The sequence below is a fragment of the Dendrobium catenatum genome, unplaced genomic scaffold (assembly GCF_001605985.2).
Source record: "Dendrobium catenatum unplaced genomic scaffold, ASM160598v2 fragScaff_scaffold_542, whole genome shotgun sequence".
Classification (NCBI taxonomy): Eukaryota; Viridiplantae; Streptophyta; class Magnoliopsida; order Asparagales; family Orchidaceae; genus Dendrobium; species Dendrobium catenatum.
In genome coordinates this window covers 3523555-3544771 of record NW_021319004.1, presented here as the reverse complement: position 1 = coordinate 3544771, position 21217 = coordinate 3523555, and the positions used below count along the sequence as shown (strand labels likewise).

The 21217-nt window shown below is 37.0% G+C and overlaps 1 protein-coding gene across 2 annotated transcripts; it reads left to right on the top strand.

Annotated features, from left to right (window-relative positions):
• Window positions 1–411: 411 nt before the first annotated feature.
• On the top strand, window positions 412–20316 carry LOC110108369 (5'-nucleotidase SurE). Of its 2 annotated transcripts, none has more exons than XM_020839002.2 (10): window positions 412–887; window positions 1807–1901; window positions 2174–2241; window positions 2330–2373; window positions 2623–2700; window positions 2789–2942; window positions 10775–10921; window positions 11007–11117; window positions 19693–19749; window positions 19848–20316. In XM_020839002.2, exons 1-10 carry the CDS (start codon window positions 589–591, stop codon window positions 19971–19973), a joined length of 1179 nt encoding a protein of 392 aa, XP_020694661.1. In that variant the 5' UTR covers window positions 412–588; the 3' UTR covers window positions 19974–20316. The 2 variants fall into 2 exon arrangements, with proteins under 2 accessions (XP_020694661.1, XP_020694652.1); XM_020838993.2 differs by having other exon boundaries at window positions 414–887; window positions 19684–19749.
• Window positions 20317–21217: the final 901 nt, after the last annotated feature.

Sequence of the window (21217 nt, the reverse complement as noted above, 5' to 3'; positions counted from 1 at the left end):
ATATCTAACACCTAAGTTTTTAATATTACATTTATACCATTCATATAAAAATTTAATATCAAATATATCACTCATATATTTCATTCTTACCACTCATACCACTCTATAATTTTTAATATTTAATTTCATGCACCTATACTTTGTTTAATACGTGGTAGACATGTAATATTGAAGTTTTAGATATTATATATGTAAATAGCATGAAATAAAGTAGTATTGAAAAGGTATTTTAAAGCACATATATAATCAAATTTCTATCTTTTTTTCAAAAATCAATGAAAATAAATTTGATTAATATAAAAAAATTAAGTTACAATAAATATCACATTATCAAGGCCGGATAATATAAATATAGGTTAGTTTAAATTGAAATTACAATCAACGGAACAAGCCCCAGCCCCGTTACTCCATTTGGCAGATTATACCTCCCCCCCACCCCCGGTCTCTCTCCCTGGTCTCCCTGCGCAGGCTGATCAGCGCCAAATTTTCTCTCTCTCTCTCATCTGAAAAACTCCTATCAGAGTTCAGCGGAATCTTCTCTTCTGAGAGTTTGTATTTCTACGAAAAGTTCCACTTCTGACGACGAGCATGACCCCGATGAAGAAGAATCAACTGCCGCCGGCGCTGATCGCCAATCTTCAGGGCGTCCTTGCGGGAAGAAAGGAGTCTGGAAGTAGCAACGGAGATGGCGAGGAGAAGGAGACGGTTTCGAATGAGGAGATGAGGGTTTCTCCTTCGGACGATGGCTCCGGTTTATTGCAGCCTGGGTCCAAGCCCATTGTTCTCGTGACTAATGGCGATGGAATTGAATCCCCGGGGATCGTTTTACTTGTGGAGGCGCTAGTCCGGGAAGACCTGTGCGATCTATTCGTTTGTGCTCCTGAATCGTGAGTTTGGTGCCCTAGTCTGCTGATTAGGGATTATACATTTTTTCGGGGAAATTTTATGAAGATGGGTTTTTCTTGACTTGCATATATGTATTTTAAAAATGCAGGAATATACACGATGTCATTACTATATTTTACAATTTCCCAAAAAAAAAAAAACTATATTTTACTTTTTTTTTTGTCTTAAGTCTTCCTTATTTTTTTGGTAGGTGTATTGGAGTTTGAGTTCAGTTTCCTGTTCTTTTCTTTTCATTTCATTTATTTTCTTTTGATTACTGTATTGCTTGTTAGGTTATTTTAAAATTCTTGTGAATTTTGTTGCTTTATTTTTTTCGTGAATTTTGTTATTTTTCTTTGCGTTCCAAATGGTAGTTTCCAATGATTCTCGATTTTGATCTGATTTTGTGTTAATTAAGATCTTTAGTTTGAGAATATTGTTGCTTTTGTGTGTTGTTTTTTATGTAAGCTAATAAGCATTAACATTTGGAATTTCGTTGTCATTTTGTTTCACTGGGAACATGATCTCCATTTTGTTCCTTAAAAAAAGAGCTGGATTTTGTAAACTCTTTGGCGTTAAATCTTGATGGCTCTTTGGCATGATAGATTAATCTGATTAAATCTTAATACACTATTTGACATATATGTTTCAAAATTTATAAGGACAACATGAAGTTGGATAAGATAAACAATAAGTAGAAGTTGTCTAAATCTTACTTCTGGAAATCCGGGGTTTAGCGTAAAACGGGAGAACATGGGATTTAAGAAGGTAGGAAGATTTATTTGGCTCAAAACCGTTTTACAAGATTTAGCATAAATCCCAGCTAAATCTTGCAACCAAAACTCCTCTAAATGTCTAATTTCTTAACTATGGTCTTAGAGTTTTTATTTTTTATTTTTTTCTTTTGGTTAACGGGAACAGGGATAAATCTTCTTCTGGACATTCTGTATCGTTTCCGGAGACCGTTGCAGCTAGCTCAGTGGAAATTAATGGTGCGGTGGCTTTTGCAGTTTCTGGTAATTAATTCTGTAGTTTGTTCATGCTTGTCATTTCTTGATGTTCATTGATAAATCAAGTAACTCAAATTCAGCTTGAATTTTGCTTGGCATTTTCTTATTTCCTGTAGAAAGAAAATTAAAATTGCATACTGACCTGATTTATGATCCCAATTGTTGTGACAGTATTATATATTTTGGAAACTTACATTGTAGTGCTAAGAAACTAGTTGGCATAGGGGTGTCTTTAATCACTTGTACTTAATTTCTATCACTTTTTCATGTCTATACAGGTACCCCAGCAGATTGTGTCTCGTTGGCCTTTTCAGGCACATTGTTTCCTTGGTCCAAACCAGCCCTGGTATATGCGTCTTTAGAAATTGTATGGAAGTGCTTATGGGTTGATTGTGGATCTTGTGGAATGACATAAGCATATTGTCTTTGCATAGGTTATCAGTGGAATTAATAAGGGAACAAGTTGTGGCCGTCACATGTAGGCATCTGGACCCGGTCTTCCATTCTTTGCTTTCCTATTCTACAGTTCATCACTTTGATCAGTTCTGAATCAGCTTAATAGTGTTTTTCTGTTAATGACCACACACACGTTTTTGAATTTGCTTCCTTACTTTATGTTATTTCATCTTTAATGTCATATTGAATCACTCAACTGTCTGATTTTCGATTTATTTTTGTCTTATGCCTGTTTCTGAGTTGCTGTACTTTACTGCAAAAACATATATAGCTTCTACTCAGGTGCTGTTGCTGGAGCACGAGAGGCTTTAATGTCTGGTATACCTGCATTGTCAATTTCATTGAACTTGTAAGTTCTTCAATATTTTCTTGTTAAGATGTGGCTTGTTATGTAGTGCCTGCATTCCTCTCACTGTAAATTGTTTAATTATTACAAGGAGGAAGGATGAAAATCAAGAAAGTAATTTCAAGGATGCAGTTGATGTGTGCCTACCTTTGATAAGAGCTGCCATTAGGGATGCAGATAAGGGAGCTTTTCTTAAAGGATGCCTCTTGAACATTGAAATCCCTGGTTCTCCTTCTACAAGCAAGGTATTTCCTCGGCTGATTTATTGAAACACCCTTTGATGTGGACTACATTATGCTGCAGGACATTTTACCTCCTATTCTCCTCCTCACTATCTCTATTACAGCTTTATTGAGTTTATTCCCTTTCTGTTGCAATATTACATCGACCTTTTTCTATTTACTTTACTTAATATAGTAACGCGGTATTAGCCAAGATATATAACCAATTGTGACATCAGTTGGAGGAAGATAGAAGAAATGTACTCATATTTGGCTATTGTTTCATTGTTATTCCTGTAAGCTTTTCTTCCAACCGTTGCTACTATGCCAGTTGGTATTATAGCTAGCCCTCGAAAGTAAATACACTACTCCTGACAATGATTGGAGTTAGGACCCTTTGTGGGCAGCTCAAGCCAGTATCACGAAGCAACTTGATGAACTCACTGGGACATTTTTTCATTTCACGACTGAGATGCAGAATGAGATACATCACCTCACGGATGCGAACCACCATATGTGCTCTCGTAGCACGGTGAGAGAGAACCCGATACGACGCTTGCGACGAGGCGAGTAGGCCTCGAAGCGCTCCTTGAGTGTGATGAGGACGAAATTAAGTACTCTTAAGCGCTCTTGTAGCGTGGCTGGGAAAGAAAATTGTTCACTTTCAAGCAGGTACCTCAAATATCCTTAAGTGCTCTCGTAGCGTGGCGGGGAAATAAAATTATGCACTTTCAAGCAGGTTCCTCAAAGATCCTTGAGCACTCTCATAGCATGGCGGGGATTGAAGAAATACGGTCGCGGTGTCGCCTGAAACCTATTTGAAGCTCTCTCGTAGCATGGAGGGGATGATTATGACTCTTGAAATTTCTTCTAAACAGGGGAGACGTCTGGAGGCTACTGAAATATCCGATGAAACATAGGAGACTCGAACAAATACAGGGGACTTGTATGAACAGTAGGGAACTTGAATAATATGGACAACTTGGAACTTGACTTAGAATGATTAACAAGTACCTAGATTTGAACAACTAACATGGAACTTAAAACCAAACAACAATGGACTTAATTTGACATGAAATAAGCACGGTGGACATTGAACTGAACAACATTATGTGGAACCTGCATGGACCACAGGGAACATGACACAAGCCACAAAATAGTGACCTAACCTTAAAATGATAAATGCATAATTACATTGAAACTACAAATGTTAAATAGCCCTGATCATTCAAATGAAAGTCAATGAATGAACAAGGAACTTTTGGCTTACAAAGCAATTCAAACACAACTGGCTTATAACCACAACACAAGATCTTTAACGAATGCTATATTTTATTCATGACGATTGTATTAATTAAAGTGCAAATGCCAACTGGCAACAGTGATAGTAGTATCACTCATGTCAGGAATCATCAGACAATGTGATGAAAGATTTGTAGCACACACCGAAATTTTCAGAGGTAGACAACTAGAGGCATGTAATGATGACTTGATTGTGGTCATGTATAATGAACGTAGCCTGTCTACAATTAAAACAAGGAAGTTGTAAAGGAAATAACCCCCTTTGCTACCAATACACCATCAACTAAGAGGCGTTTGAAGAGTTTAAGGCGAGTGTAGCTTGCATGCAATGCCACCGTTGTTCATATGCAAGCAAGAATCAATAACTCTCTATGAACATGAACACCTACAAACAAGTATAGGAGATTAGCAGTAGTCCACCTATGGACAACAATGAATAACATATGATAAATGCAATGACCTGTTAGACAATGTGTATTCAAAAAGTTCAAAATAAATAGCAGTTTGCATGAGATCAATGTTGCATGGTTGCAAATAAACATAGTAATATGTCTGCAAACGACAATACCTCGTACAAACATATATGATGCAGTTTGCTGATGAATATGCCATTCCACTTGTGAATGATGATGGCAGAAAAGTTGTGAATGAAGCGACTCACTAGTCAACATACAAGGATAAATCAGCGGCGAGCGCAGCTCAACCAACTGCCAATAGTAGCATGTAGGAATATGTATCAGCCTCCTACAAAAATTGGAAGACCAATGTACAATGAACATGGAAACTCTCTAATCAATGTGTATGAAGAGATTGGAGGTAACTATAACTTAACCGACATCCGACAATGACACACAAATGAACATATCAGTTCTCTTGCAAACATACAAATGCAACATGCAGTAAATGTCAGGATGTTCATGCAGTGAGCGCATCAATATCCTACAAGCAACATTAGAAGATCTGCAACACATACAATAATCCACATACAACGTCTAGTGATCTTTGGGCATCTGTTGCTAATGTACAAACCACTTCAATAAAGCTTGCATAGCGCAACACATTGCCTATAGGCAAAAGAAACGAGCTTGTGATAAATGCAATAAATTACGTATAATAGTAGGAGGTTCATTAGTGCACAACAGCCTACCTGCCTAAAGTAGCTAACAACCCATACATAGTATGACGCCGTATCACCGGATCTGCAACATCCCTACAAGCGGACAAAAGGCGTGCATGAGCTTCCAAATAGAATGCTGCTTTCAAATGATAGTTGCCCACACATCTTATCAACATCAAATATTTTAAAATGTCCCCACACATGCACTATAATATTTATACACACAAACACAAAGAAATGTACATGTAATCATACACCCGCATGAGCCTCAACAAGCGTGTTACGGGTACACATGTGACATTTAGGGATGCTGTGCGGGTCAAAGGAAAAAAATTAAGTTCGAACTCGATCTTCTATCAGCAATTAGAAAGGGTCGACAAGGTTCAACAAATAATTACAAAAATATCTCCCTAAATATCTGCATGGGTCCTGACGAGTGTGTTGTAGGTACACATGTGACGTCTGAGGATGTTGCACCGGTCAAGAAATGAACTTAAGTTCAAGTCTAATCTCCCTCCTTGATAGGACCGGAGTTGGGACTTGAACCAATGAATAAGTATAAGGTCGCGGCGTCAACTGAGATATTTGTTTTTGTAGTTCATATTAAACCTTCAAGGTTCATAACAAAAAAAAATCGCAAATAAAAGAATACAGCCGACAATGAACCTGATCCTCTATCAGCAAGTAAACAAAGTTGATAGGGTTCAATCAATGAAATATAATTGCCCTTAAATATCCTGATGATGGCCGTGTTGAACGTAGATTTCAACCGGTGTGATTAATTCCAAACATTCAAGCAAATGCCACCCAAATGTCAACAAAATTTGAATTATAAGAAACTACCAAAATCCAAATATTTAAAATTGAAATCAATTACCAAAACACTTAAAACAATATTTATCTACCCTATGCAACAGTTTTCCTAGGCGGGAAAATTTAAACATCACTCCTGCTCTCAAAGAGCTAATGTCTGGTCAAGAATATCACTAAGATTCATTCTCAAATAATCTCTTGCCAGGAAGGACGTGTCATATGTCATTTAACTGGCGGTTTTGCCGCCAAATGACACTGCATGTAAACAATTACCGGGGCCCTCTAAACTATGTGGTTTGCCGCCAAATGACACCACTAAATTACGGTCATGGCCAGAGCCCGTATGTTCCCCAACGACATTAAATCATAGGGTAATGAATTAATAGAGCACAAAGCTCTCTGTTAACTAAGATGGATTCAAATTTGCCCCCTTAGATCAATATTCATCCCAGGCCTATGAGGTACCATTGGACGAAGCAAACCATGGTTGCCGATAAGGATCCTCCTATTAGGTTTTGTTAATACCATGATGGCCCGGGACAACGGAACCATGGGATCTTGATCGGGTTCACCACTATTCCCCCCACCATTCGTTTTAAGTGCAAGATGGTGAAATTTTTTATTTTAAATATTAAATTTTCAAATATCTAAGCCATGCTGCTATTATACGCTGGATACTATGTATTATTTTGACGACTAGTCTTAATCAAAAGTTCTCTCTCGCTATCGGGAGTGATAATTAACCTTAGGGCCTTGTGCCTATAGGAAACCAAAACTCATATCATAAAGTTCTCGCAAAATGAGGGCAAAATATCTGGGTAGTGTCTTATTTCAAACCCAATTTTCCTTCTGAAAATTTGCCTCGGAACTTGAGCGTTAAAACTATACTCGACGACCCTAAATCAAAATAGAAAGAAAGGGGTCCATGGAGAGGCCTAGGTGCGAATTTTTTGAGCCCACAGTTCTATATGTGTTCTTTTATGTACTTATTTATAGGCCCAACATATTTAATAAATACATAATTTATTTTCCTTATAGATCTATGAAACATTTTATTTGTTGTATCCTATGGTATTCATATGCTACTTTGACATGATGCCTGCTATATGAGTACATTTTTTAAACTCAATGCTCATCTTTGTTACTATAGTGTTGCATCTTGGATTGTAAATGAATCATAGTCAAGCCTAGTATTATGTTTTTTTTTTTTTTTTTAATAATAAAAAACCCACGGAGAGGTCTACGCGTTAAATAAAAAGCAAGTTACAGATCTATAAAGGAAAACATCAGCTCGAAAAGAGTACAAAACCAAGATAAGGATAGCCTAAGATCCAATGTTCTCCTCTACCAACAGTTACAAAAATCCCTAATAACAATCTACTGATACTATAGACAAGCATAAAAAAAAGAAAGATCTAAGGATAGCCCAAAAAATACAATATTTCTGTCCAAAAAGAAGCCCGTCCAGACCGTCGTCCACTGCAAAAAAGAGAGACAACAAACAGGAGAAATCCAATCCTTACCACCATAAGCTTTCCAGCAGGCACACCAACCAATCTTACTGTCAAAGCACTTGTTATAGAAAATGAGCATCAAGATAAAATCAGACAGCATCATATAGGGAGCACCAAGAAAAACACTCTTAAAAACAACAAAGCCAATCTTAGGAAGGTAACTATAAGAGCTCAGCATATTGATAAAAAAAAATAAGCTTCATTAGGAATATCCAAATGCCGTCAATCCCACTCAGCGTGCCAGCCACAAAGATCACCGAACAGATCCTCCAGCAATACCCAGAATAACCAAATTCACAATGCCCGATAAACAAAGCACTAACCACATCAAACCGACAAAACAACCTCAACACAAAAAAGGAAGAAAGCCCAGCTCCAGAGATAACAACCAGTAGCACATCCAGAGAAACACGGTTAAAACCAACCTAGCAGAGAAACGTAATATAATTCCAGATAGCCAGATTATCAGAGCAATAGCCAAAAGGCCAGTAGCAATTAAACAACCAACCAATAATGTCAACAAACCACGTTAAGGCCCCCTTATTCCTCCCAACACCCCAATAGGTAAGAGAGCAACAAAAGGATAGACCATCAGCAGTAAATCCAACAAAATCATTGCTCCAGTCACCAACCTCACAAACAAAACACCCGGAAAAATTAGCAATAATGTAACAACCACAATTAAACCAAAACCTCATAAGAACCAGAAAATAGTCAAGGAATACAAGAGCAGCAGCCAAATGAAAAACACCAAACCAACAGCCCCCAAGACAAACGGGAGCAAACAAAATATTAAGAGTTGATATAAGGACAACCAATAGCATCCAATTTAATCATCCCAGATAACGGACATGGAATATTAGAGTGAATAACATCAATAAAGCCCCTTAGACTACAACCCCAATGGGCCAACCAAGAGGCACAAGAGTTACCAGCCTCAGTGACCTCGCTAAAAGACGGGTTTAAAAGCAACAACAGATTATTAATATCCTTAACAAGATAGAAGTAATTAGGACTACAACGGAGATCCTCCAGAAGAGAGAAAATGTTAATGCCAGAACTAACTTCAATAACCACATTAGAAATGTTAAGAGAAATGCAAAGTTTAATACCATACAAAATGGAGTTAAAAAGGGCAGAAACCTCATTACCATTCAGATCAGGGCCCACAAAAGCCATGAAAAGGTGACCATTACAGTCTCTTATAATACCACCACAACCATTATCAATCTCAGTGCTAGCACCCACCACATTAAGTTTAAAAAAATTAACACGGGGTTTGTTCCAATAAACAACAGTAGGAGGAGGTCTAGCACCCTCCCAATTAATACCAAGAGAGTAACCAGCACCATAACAATTTTTAAATTTTTTTCTAGTGATCAGTTTAACGGCCACAAGAGCAAGGATCTTGTCTTTCACCCTTTGGATAACGATAAGATGATTCATTTTAACAGCATTAAAAATAGAATTATTTCTTTCCAGCCAAAGGAACCACAAAATAAGGGAAGGAATAATATTGCGAATATGACCTTTAGTATCACTCACCCAAGAATTAAGAAGGGCATTAAGAGATAAATGAGCATTAAAAGTGTTTAAATTAAACATATCATCAAAATGAGCCAATGTTCTAACAACCACAGGGCCAGAAACAAAAATATGATGCATAGATTCGGTGTGATAACAGCATTGGCATTTAAAAGCTAGACTAAAACCTTTTTTAATAAGATTATCATCCGTAGGGATGAATTTATGGAGCACCCTCCACACAAAAACAGAAACAGTGGCAGGAATTAATTTATGCCAAATTTTAGATAAAATTCTATCAATGTTACCTTTCTCTCTAAAAGAATGTCAAGCACACTTTAAATTGAATTTATCATTTCTGGAAAAATCACTAAGCATGAAATCATTGGAGGTAGTGTTAATGGGCAAGTTAGAAATACGATGAAAAATGCTATCAGGAATCATATTAGATAATTTATCATAGTCCCAATCATTATCAGTAAAGAAAAAATTAACTTTAACAGTATTAGTAGAGATAGAATTGAAAAGCGTATCAATAGAGTCTTTACCAAGCCATCTATCTTGCCAGAATAGAATGTTACCATCACCAAGGCCCCAAAAAATAAAGGGTTCCACCTCCCATTTAACCTTATAAAGCCTTTTCCAAATTTTAGTCCCCAGTTTTAGGGGGAGTAGTAGTAGGATGCTTACCCACACAGTATTTAGCAATCATAAACTTGGCCCAAAGATTCTCTTTAGCACGTAAATTATACCAAAATTTATAGGAAAAAGCCTTAGCAAGGTCATAAAGATTTTTGCACCCAAAACCACCTTCCTCTTGCACACCACAACACTTATCCCAGGCAGCCCAAGAAATTTTAAAGGAGGAAGAAGTACCTTTCTAGAAGAACTTGCTAAAAAATTTATGAATCCTACTACAAACCTCTTGAGTAGGGAAGATAGTTTGAAACATGTAAACAGGTAAATCACAAAGAACACTTTTAATAAGAGTCAATCTACACTTTTAAAGCACAAAGCCTAGTATTATGTTATTTATGCTCGTTCATTTAGTTTGTTATGGAACTAGATTCGAACTTAAATGACTCAAGTTGCAAAATCTTGTTCAAACTTATTATTATTTTATTTTTATTTAGAGCCATAATCAGTGTCTAATTGAGCATAACTATATATAGGATGCTTAAAAAATAGCCTTATAACTAGCAATAAATATTTTTTTAAATCTTTTATCAAATTTAACAATAATTCGTTTAACAATATTTCTGATATTTTATGTATAGCAAAAGTAGATTTTTAATATATTCATTGTGCATTTGTTCAAAATTTTTATGATCAAATTAAAATAAAATTAGAATTTTAATATGTCCATATAATTATTTGGTAAATATTTTCATTATATTTAAACTTCTAGTACTATAAATAATTTTTGAAGCATAAAGAATATAAACAATTGTTATAATAACATAGAATAAGCAATAACAAAGCAATTAATCATGCATATCTTATAACCTTCTATTGTTTAAACTTCATACGTTCCAGGCTTGCTTGTTTTATTTTTAATTTTAACTCTTTATCTGAACTTAATGCAGGGATTCAAGGTGACTAGGGAGAGTCTACAAAGACCTGTTCTAAGCTGGCAGGCTGTGTCAGCTAACAGGCATCCAGGGCAGTACATGTCCATGCATCAAAGCCTTGGTGTCCAGCTCGCACAGCTGAGTCGTGATGCTTCTGCAGCAGTAAATATCAAGCACTTGATATATACACTCAAGTGAAATATATGCCATTGTGATGTTGTCTAATTAATTACGATGTACTTTTCAGGGTGCAGCTCGTCGTGCAAGCACACAAAAGAAAATTGTGGAAGTAGAGTCTGTTGCTGCAGCTGGGAAACCTGAGCAGCGAGAAACGATTAAAAAGTTCTTCCGTTTAGAGGTACTATATTTCCCATCATGCAGTATGGATTGTCATCGGTGGCAGAAATAATTGTACATTGTATTGGTTTGGCTTTATGTGCTATCAGTATTTTTAATCTCTAACTATGTGTTGCATCTGGAATCTCCTTTTCAAGTGTTTTATATCTTTAACTTTCTGCTTTTGTTATTTCGTTTACATACTTCCAAGGGCATAGCTAGTTGAAATTAATCACAACTGGAGATCTAAGAAGTGTGTGAGAAGGGTTCTATACTTGTAGGACTTTCCTAGAGTTGGTACCTTGTTGCACAGACCCAATCACCCTTGCCAATCTTTTATTCACCATCCTGCTTTGTCCAAAGCTTTGAGGTAGAGGCTTTCTGTAGTTTATTTAGAGGAGCCAGAGCTTAAGGCATATTCGAGCAAGTGGTCAGAGCTGTTGTCTTCATTTGACATTTTATAAACATGATTCCAGTTATTTCAGGGTCTTTGATTCACTCTTACTCGCAGTTTTTCTTCAAACAGAAAGTTGGCATCATAGGAGGAGATTTTAGTGACTAACACCTAGTTATTAAGCCTGGTTGCTTCCTTCTTTTATTCTGCTAGTAATGGTAAGGAGTAGGACTACCTATTGTTGATAAATTGACAGTTTATTTTAGGTAGGATGATGGAGTTCTCTTTCAATGCAATAGGTACTGATTTGGATTTTCCTGGTGTCCTCACCAAAATTATCAAATTGCTTTACAATTATATGGGTATGCTTGCCAATGAATCGCAAGGAAATTAAATGGGTTCAACCTTCGTGATGGTTGGGCCCCTTTCTTTGTCTCCTTTTCTCACTAGAGAGCATTGAGCTTACGGTTCATGCCAGAATGTCATTAGAAAACCACGAGGATGCGAGTGGCTATCATGGGGGGATAATTACAATGATGAGAGGCCTGAAAGTATAAATGATGATAGCAAGTTTTTTATGTAAATCACCATCCTGTTAACTCATTAGCCTCTATTTTGATCTCTATTTTAACTTTTTAGTTTTTATCATTCATTATTAGATTTAAATGAACGTTTGTTTGACTCTTAACATAATACAATGAAGAAAAAAGATTTATGTAGCCGATCCCATGTAGTGGGATAAATGCTTGATGTTATTGTTGTATTGTTCTCTTTTTCTCCAACTCTCTCACTCTCTCTAAAAAGCATCAGTGCTATTTCCATTTTTTAAAGGGATTAGGATATAATGACCCTTAATCAACCAAGTCAGTTAGAGGGACAAGTTTATGTAATTTACTTGCTTACACATAAATAACATTGATCTTATCTATCCAACATAAAATTTATTCAGATAAGGTTTTCTGCCAAAGCTTGATAACCTTTGCCAATGGAGTCAACCATGATCTTATTGCCAATGACTTGTGTACACAATGTGTTAATATCAAAAAGTTTAGTTTTCATGGGAAGCTAGGTTTTGTAAGATGGTCGTGAGACTTGCAATGCTTTATGGCGCAGAATGCTGGCCATTAAAAGAGAAGCATAAAGTTAAGTTAGTATTGCATAGATGAAGATACTCAGGTGGATAAGTGTGCGAGCCAGCTCCTTCGTCGCCTTTTTTACCACGCGTAAGAACTTCTCGCAGCTGACGCCTGCAACCTCCACACACACAGCCCATTCCCTTCTCATTCCGTTCTTCCTCTTAAACTTACACCTCCAGTCAATCAAGATCCCAAAGCCAATTTGCCTCGTACATATTCCGTCTTCTTCCTCTGCTCCATTTACACGCAAAAGCTCTAACCTCAAGCCTTGCTTCGACTTCAGAGCCACTTCCAATTTTCCTCCCTCTCTCCCTATCGCAAGACCCAGTAGAATTCGATTCAAAGCTCCGGCCTTCATCCCAATACCGTGAGCCTCATGACCATTGCCTTATCCGCGCCGCCTGTAGAATCGCGAGCCTCTTGATTCACCTGCATTTCAACACCCAACCGACTCCTTGCATCCACTCGACCTCGCTTCCAACAGCCCTTCCTACTTTTCTTTCCCTAACCAACAACCTCTATTTGAAGCCTTCTCAAGTTGCACCCTATCCAGCTCATCCATCCACTAATTGATTCATATCTCAAGGATTTAAATCCATTGGGAATCATATGGGCTCTAGCCATGATCGTAATTTAGTGGTGTCATTTGGTTGCAAACCACCCGGTTCAGAGGGCTCCTGTCATAACCGTTTACCTGCGGTGCCATTTGGTGGTAAAATTGCCGGTTAGAGGACACGTGCCACAACTTTATTGAAAAGAGACTCTTTGAGAATAAATCTTTGTGATATTCTCGACCATATATTAGCTCTTTGTGAGATGAAGTGATATTTGAATTTGTCCACCTCAACAAACTATTGCGGAGGGTGGATGAGTTTTGCTTTAAGTGGTTGATGATTGATTTCAATTCTAAATATTCTGAATGTTTAGGAACCCCTCAAGTTGAGATTTTCTGTCAACGCGGCCATCATCAAGATATTATCGGGCAATTGTATATTTGTAAATTGAATATACTCAACTTTGTTTTCTTGCCGACAGAGGATTGAGTTCTTCGTACGCTTTATGCCTTTGTCAGTGAATTTTCATGATCATAGGCCTTGAAGGCCTGAGATGAACCTAGAAAAAACTAAATATCCTAGTCGATATTGCAACTTTATATTTGTTCATTGGTTAAAGTCGTGTCGACTCCCGCCCTATCAAGGAGGAGGATTGGGCTTAAACTTAAGTTCATTTTTTGACTCGCACAGCATCCTCATGTGTACCTACAACACGCTTGTCAGGGCCCACGCGGGTATTTGGGTGGCATTTTGGATATTATCAGTTGAATCTTGTTGACTTTGTCTAACTGCTAATAGAAGTTCGGGCTCATAGTAGGCTTTGGGTTTAATTAGTGAATTTTCATTCTTATAGACTTTGAAGGCCTAATATGAACATATTAAAATAAATATTTTGGTCGTCTTTATCGCTGTATATTTGTTTGATGGTTTGAGCCATGTCGGCTTCTATCAACTCACATGGAAGGATCGGGTTTGAACTTAAATTGACTTATTGACCTGCACAGCATCCATAGACGTCACGTGTGTACTCATAACACGCTCGTCGGGGCCCATGTGAGCATACAATTGCGTATACATTTCTTTGTGTTTGTGTGTATACATGTTGTAGTGCATGTGTGAGGGACATTTTTGGAAAATTTCAGTTTACGTGGGCAACTGTCACTTGAATGTGTGCGAAGCCTTGTTTGAGAGCTTGTATATGATTTATGTCCGCTTGTATCAGTGTTGCGGATCCGATGGCGTGGCGTTGTAGTGTGTTGAGTCTCATTTGAGAATTTGTAAAGGCCTTCTGTCCGCTTGCGTAAGTGTTGTGGATTCGGTGGTGTGGCGTTGTAGTGCGCTGGGTCTCATTTGAGAATTTGTAAAGGCCTTATGTCTGCTTGCGTGAGTGTTGCGGATCTGGCGGTGTGACGTCGTAGTGCGCTGGGTCTCATTTGAGAATTTGTAAACGCCTTATATTCGCTTGCGTGAGTGTTGCGGATCTAGTGGCGTGGCATCGTAGTGTGCTGGGTCTCATTTGAGAATTTGTAAACGCTTTTGTTCGCTTGTGTGAGTGTTGCGGATCCAGTGGCGTGGCATCGTACTACGGGTTGCCTGTTGTTTTGTACAGGTACACTGTCATGCACTAACTAGTCTCTTGTTATTGCTTGTAGATGCTGATACTTGTTGCATGCCTTTCGCCTATGCTTACAGGCGTGTTGAATGTAAAACGGGTTTCCTGCAGCTACTCGTAAACATTTATATTCTTTGTAGTCCTTTTGCATCTTGCTCGTGGATGATTTCTAGCATGTATAACGGGTCTCTTACAAAGGCCCGTAAGCATTTGCGTCCGTTTGTATATATCTTGTTGTTTGTTCATAAAAGATCCACAAGTCTCTTGAAGTTGCTTGTGAATAGACTGTTGTATAGGTCACATGCTTTTTATAAATCTTGAAGATGATATGTAACATGCATTATATCTTAACTTTGGATTCTCATAAGAAATTGATGCATTTGTTCGTAAGCTACATGTATTATTGGATGCACGAGAAGCATTTTTGAACATTTATCGTATCTTTCTTGCATACTCTTGTAGGAAGTGTCATAATCAATCTGTAGGTTCATATGTCCATTGTGTGCCAATCTTTCTTACTTGTAGGGGTTCAATGTACTTATTATCCATCTTTGATAATTATTAATCGTTGCAAACATCTAAATTAGTTATAACTTGTTGCCTTGGATTGCAGATGATACATTATATGCTTCATATACGTGTTTGGTCATTATATTTAGTATATATTGACCCCTTTTGCTTGCAGTAAATTGCTACACTTACTCGAAGTTGAACTGTTGTCGACGACGCAGATGTTGATGTATTCATTATATGCTCTTCATGTTCTTCGCATAGGCATGTTACATATTCGTTGCATATTGATCAATATGGCTCGTGGAGATTTAGTGCATTTGCTCCGTAATCAAGTAGCATTGACCGTGCACTAGCTCTTATGTCTTCTTTCTGAACATTTACTATCATCATCTTGCCTCTCATTGTTCTCGCAATCAGGTCATCATATTCCCTATGCTCCTCGTTGATTATTACTTGTAGATGGGTCATATTGTCTGTTACAAGTCTTTTGCCGTCTTTGTATAGTGAATTAACTTATCGATGTCTACATTCCAATTGATGTATTGACTCCTTGCTACCTCATTGAGCAATCATGTTCTCTTCTGCAGCTACACCATTCACCATTTGTAGGTAACATATTTACTAAGGACTTTATATGTTTGCTTGCAATCAATTTATGCATGAATCGACATGTTATTGGTTATGAGTGAGATGCATGAATCCTTGCTTGTTCATTTGCATTTAATATCCTTTGTTGTTGTATCTTCTTGTAGTTGAACTATTGCTTGTGATAGGGGCGCTATTACATTCCTTCATACTGACTCACTTTGCAAATCTGTTTAATCAAACAAATCTTTCTAGTTATATTTGCCAGCTTGAGGTTCATTTGAATGCATTTGAATGCTCAAAGTTATTATTTAGTTTTGATGTCTTCATTTCGATCATGCCTTTCTCAATTTAAAGTCTGATGCTCTGTTATTTGTTCGAATTCAAGTCCAATTCATCGCCGTATTCAAGCTTGCAAGTCTTCTGTTTAAGTTGCTCAAGTTCAAATTCAAGTTCTCAAATTCCTATTAATTATTCAAGACATTATTATTTCATTTAATTCAAATTCAATTATGGTCCTCTGTAGTTCATTAAAGTGCAAATCAGGTCCCTTGTAATTTATTCAAGTTCAGGTCCTCGGTTCACTGAAAATTTCGGCAGCCTCTCGACGTCTCCCCCATTTAGGGGAAGTTTCAGGAGACTGGGCCATCCCATTATGCTAGGAGAGCATGTATGGTAGGTGTCGTACAATATCGCGACCGTATTTCTTCAATCCCACAACGCTACAAGAGCATGTAAGGGGCTTCAAAGTACCTGTTTGAAAATGCAGTTGGCTTTCCCTGCCATGCTACGAGAGCGTGAACAGGGCCTACCTGTCTTCGTATGCGTCGCACAGGACTTCCTCCTACCGTGCTATGAGAGCGCGTATAGGGTGTTCTCCGGCTCGCCGCAAACGTTGAGAACATAATTTTTGAGTTTCAAAAGTTTATACCTGCAATGACGATGATGACGACGCTATCAAATGTGCATGTGAACCAAGGCACCTAAGGATCATTCTGTCAGGTTGGGTCGACTACCTCCTCTAACTAAGGCTTCATTTGAGACGGCCTTTTCCCTGCTTCTTAAAGCAACTTTCTAGTACAAATATTTTAATTTTTGTACTAGAAAGCAGTTTTAAGAAGCAACAAGAAAGTCGTCCCAAACGAAGCCTAAGTAGACCAAAGACCATGATGGCCTGAGACGACGGAATCATGGGATCTTGGTCGGGCTCATCATCATTCCCCCCACAATTCGCTTTAAGTGCAAGATCGTGAAATATTAAATTTTAAATATCAAATTTTGAAATACCTAAACCAATGCTGCTATTATACGCCGGACATCATGTATCTACGGGTATGACATATTCTTTTGACGACTAGCCTTAAACAAAAGTTCTCTCTTGTGATTGAGAGGGGTAATTAAATATATGGGCTTGCTCCTATAGGAAACCAAAACTCAGATCTAAAGTCCTCACAAAATGAGGGTGAAATCTCTGGGTAGTGTCTTATCTACAAACCCAATTTGCCTTTTGAAATTTTAGCTCGGAACTTAATTCGTTAAAATTCCCCCGAGAGCATGGGGAGTCAGTGGCGTGAATTTTCGGAGCCCACACTCCAATGCTAAATAAGATTAGAGAGACTCGTGTTAGATGGTTTGGTCACATAAAGCGTCAGCCTTCTGATGACTTAGTTAGGAGAGTACATGTATTAGATTTGCCTTATGTTAAGAAAAGTTAGAGGAAGATCTAAAAAACTTGATCAGAATGTATCATAAATGACATTATTTTATTAGATTTAAATGAGAAATTAGCTTTTAATAGGGCACAATGGAGAAAAAGGACTCATGTAGTCGACCCACGTAGTAGGATAAAAGCTTGATATTGTTGTTTTGTTTTTTTGGGCAGCTAGATTTTGTGCTTTAAACATGATTTTGATGCCAACAATATGCATGAGACTTTATTATTTAATGACTTCTTTCCCTTCTCTTCCCTTTTTCAATGTTATTCATTATTGATTGAATCTGAGATTAGGCATAGTTAAATTAGCTGCAGTTTAGATTTCTTCTGCTTGTGTTAAATTTAAACTTACAAACATGATTTTTGTGATGTTTAATTTTCTAGTCATCATTTCAAGTAGAAGACTAGATCTTTTGTTTGAATTGAACCCTAAAATTAAAATTGGGCTGAATTGCTTTAAGATTACCTGTTTATCATTATTCTTTTTTACAAATTATTTTTTCAAGGTTAATAGCTTGTATCTTGCAATTTTTACTCATTTGTTGCATGTTTTTAACTTGGTGCTTTTGAGCATTAACAGTTCTACATCTTAAGACACCTTGCATATATTTAGAATTAGAGATTAAAAGTATATCACTAAATTTTCTAGATGTTGGATGTACTACCGGTGTCAGCTAACATGGAAATAGGATTTGTCATTGACATGTTCTCTCTTATAAATTATCAATATAATAAGTGTAATCAACAAAGCCCTACATGGGGTACTGGTTGGATACCCACGCTCCGCGTGGGCGGGCTTCGCCTATCCACGCCCTTTTGGGATGTCGTACCCATCCATACCCACCCACTTTCCACTCTTTTTGAATGCAGTCTGCCATGGACTGATGGCCTTGAGGCTTGTTGCCCTTTGCTCTAACTGCAAACTTTCAAGCCATATATCAGAATTTACCGTGGTCGCAACACGGTTCAGTATTGTGCACTATATAGTGAGAATTGTGGTAATATACGACATATGGTGATTAGCAATGTAAATTGGTTTATCCTCTGATGTTGAGTACCCACCCATGAGGCCATGGGCGTACCCATACCCATAATTTACCGTGGTCGCAACACGGTTCAGTATTGTGCACTATATAGTGAGAATTGTGGTAATATACGACATATGGTGATTAGCAATGTAAATTGGTTTATCCTCTGATGTTGAGTACCCACCCATGAGGCCTACATCATACCCATACCCATTGGATATGGGTGGGTACGTGGGTGGGTGGGTATGGGTATGGTAATGCAGCGCTCTGATAATCAAAATGCCTTATGTTGATTTCTTTTAATAAAAAATTATTACAATATCTTGTATGATGTTTTTGTCATATTAAAAAGTTTTTGGACCAACAAAAGAATAACTATATTAGTTTAACTATAATTACAATTCAATATTTTATCAAGCATACTTAATTTAAACAATTTACTAACATTAACATTAATCATTAAACATGATTTTATCAATATCAATATATGTCCACATAAGAAGTTAAATATCTAAAAAGAAAGTATAACCTTCAAACTGAACAAATAAAATATTAACATAATTATGTATCACTAAGTGGACCCAACACACTCGGCATCATGATCATCATTACCACTAAAATCAATTTCCTCTTCAATTACACCTTCACCATCTTTAAGAAAAAAAATACCATATGCAAAAGTAGATTACCGATAAAAAAACTTGTTCATCGTTATCATCTGTTATCATCTATACCCATCGTATCAGCTAGCTTCTCTGATGACTTCTTTCTTGTATCTTATGAATTGTTTTGATAATCAATAGCAAGTATCATTGCATAATATTCAGCAACAGCAAGGTCTCACACAATGGTTTTGGAAAATGTTATTAAAAAATGGTCAGTCCACTTAAAAGTTATTATCCCAAATGAATTAGTATCATTCAATTTATCAGCACCTTCCTCAAGTACCTTATATCAGCTTATTTCATAAAACAATCGAAGAAAATGGTTAGGTTTAAACTTAATTGTTTGGAATTGACGGGTTTTGTTAATTGCCTGTGTTATGTTTAAAGTTTTTGCAGAAAGAGTTGGAAGATTTAGATGATGAGCTAGATTTCAGGGCTGTGGAAAATGGCTATGTAAGTAAAACAATATATAATTTCCTATTAGTATATAAGTCAAAGATTTTGAGCCTCATAGTTTCTACCCGAACCTTTTTCACACTGGTACTCTACAGATAGCTGTTACACCAGTACACATGAATGTGCATTTTGAGCCAGAGATCCAGGCTTTCACTTCAGATTGGCTTTCATCAGCTCTTTCAGAACATGGAGAAGCTTCCTCAGGGCAAAAAGAGTACTAACTTGTTTACATTTTTCTATCTCGGATCTTTCTTTCTCCCATTACCAAAGTTTGCTAAAATCCAATTTAATTTCTTCTGCATTTGTTTTGTTCTTTATCGGCTGATCATGGAACACCCAATCTCAATCTGCTATATACCATTGGTTGAAGCATTTGGTGTGATCTGCGATAAGTAATTTGCATTCTTTCTTACATTGATTTTTTTTTTTTTTACATTGAATTTGTTTGAGTAGGTTGGAGGAAAAGTGAGCTTTCATGTATCTTTTATTTCTTCTGTTGTCTCAGAAAAAAATTGTTGTTTTTTGACTTTGTTTGTTGCTCAGAAGTTACCATCTTCTTCCTAACATTTTGGTACTCTAGGAAATGCTTGATTGAAGTCAACCTAACGATCAATTGGTAGTTTCTTTGAATTTGAGATTAAAATGAATGCTAGGAAATCTTTAAAATGGATGCCACTGTGATGAAAATATGCATTTTGATGTTACTGTGTATTACCCCTATAAACATTTTAAAAAACAGTAAAAAAGCTATATCTCAAACGTAACTATAGCTTCATGAACCTAATTGAGGTGTGGTCTCATGCAACTCTAGAAGATTTTGAAACGGATCTGAATCCTCTATCAGAGATTATTCTGTGCTGACACCGGACGGTTTGGAGACCAATCAAAGTGCGTCATGTCATTCTCTACACAGCTGCACCGAAGCATCAATACCGAATAAAAAAGTGATGTGGCGTGTTCTGATTTGTCTTCGGACACCGTTTGGGACCCGCACAGAATAATTTTTCGTGTTTTATGCATAGAAATAGTAATTAAAAGGTGTAGAATGGAGCAAACAGGGCCATATTCATTTGATTGGTGGGCTAATCCAAATGGTAACTGGAACGGATCTGAATCCTCTGTCGTCAAGAATTACAAGTACCTTATTCCTCTTCTCTCTAAGATTAAATTTTATTTGTCACCCATGAGTCTCCTTTGCTTATTTCCTATCTTGATCTGCTTTGAAGTGCCTATTGAATGTCATCCCATCTTCATCATCATCTGCACCAACAAATTTAAATAAGTGGAAGATTGTTGCAATGAGAGATTTTTAAACCAGGCACAGCTTAAAAACTTTAGTTAGATGAATTAATGTTTGATCTTGCTCAGTATTTTAACTAATCAATGCAAAGTAAAAATACTAATATATCACAAGGAAACATCCACATATCAGCTTGTGCTCAATTATGATTTCATTTGGAATAAT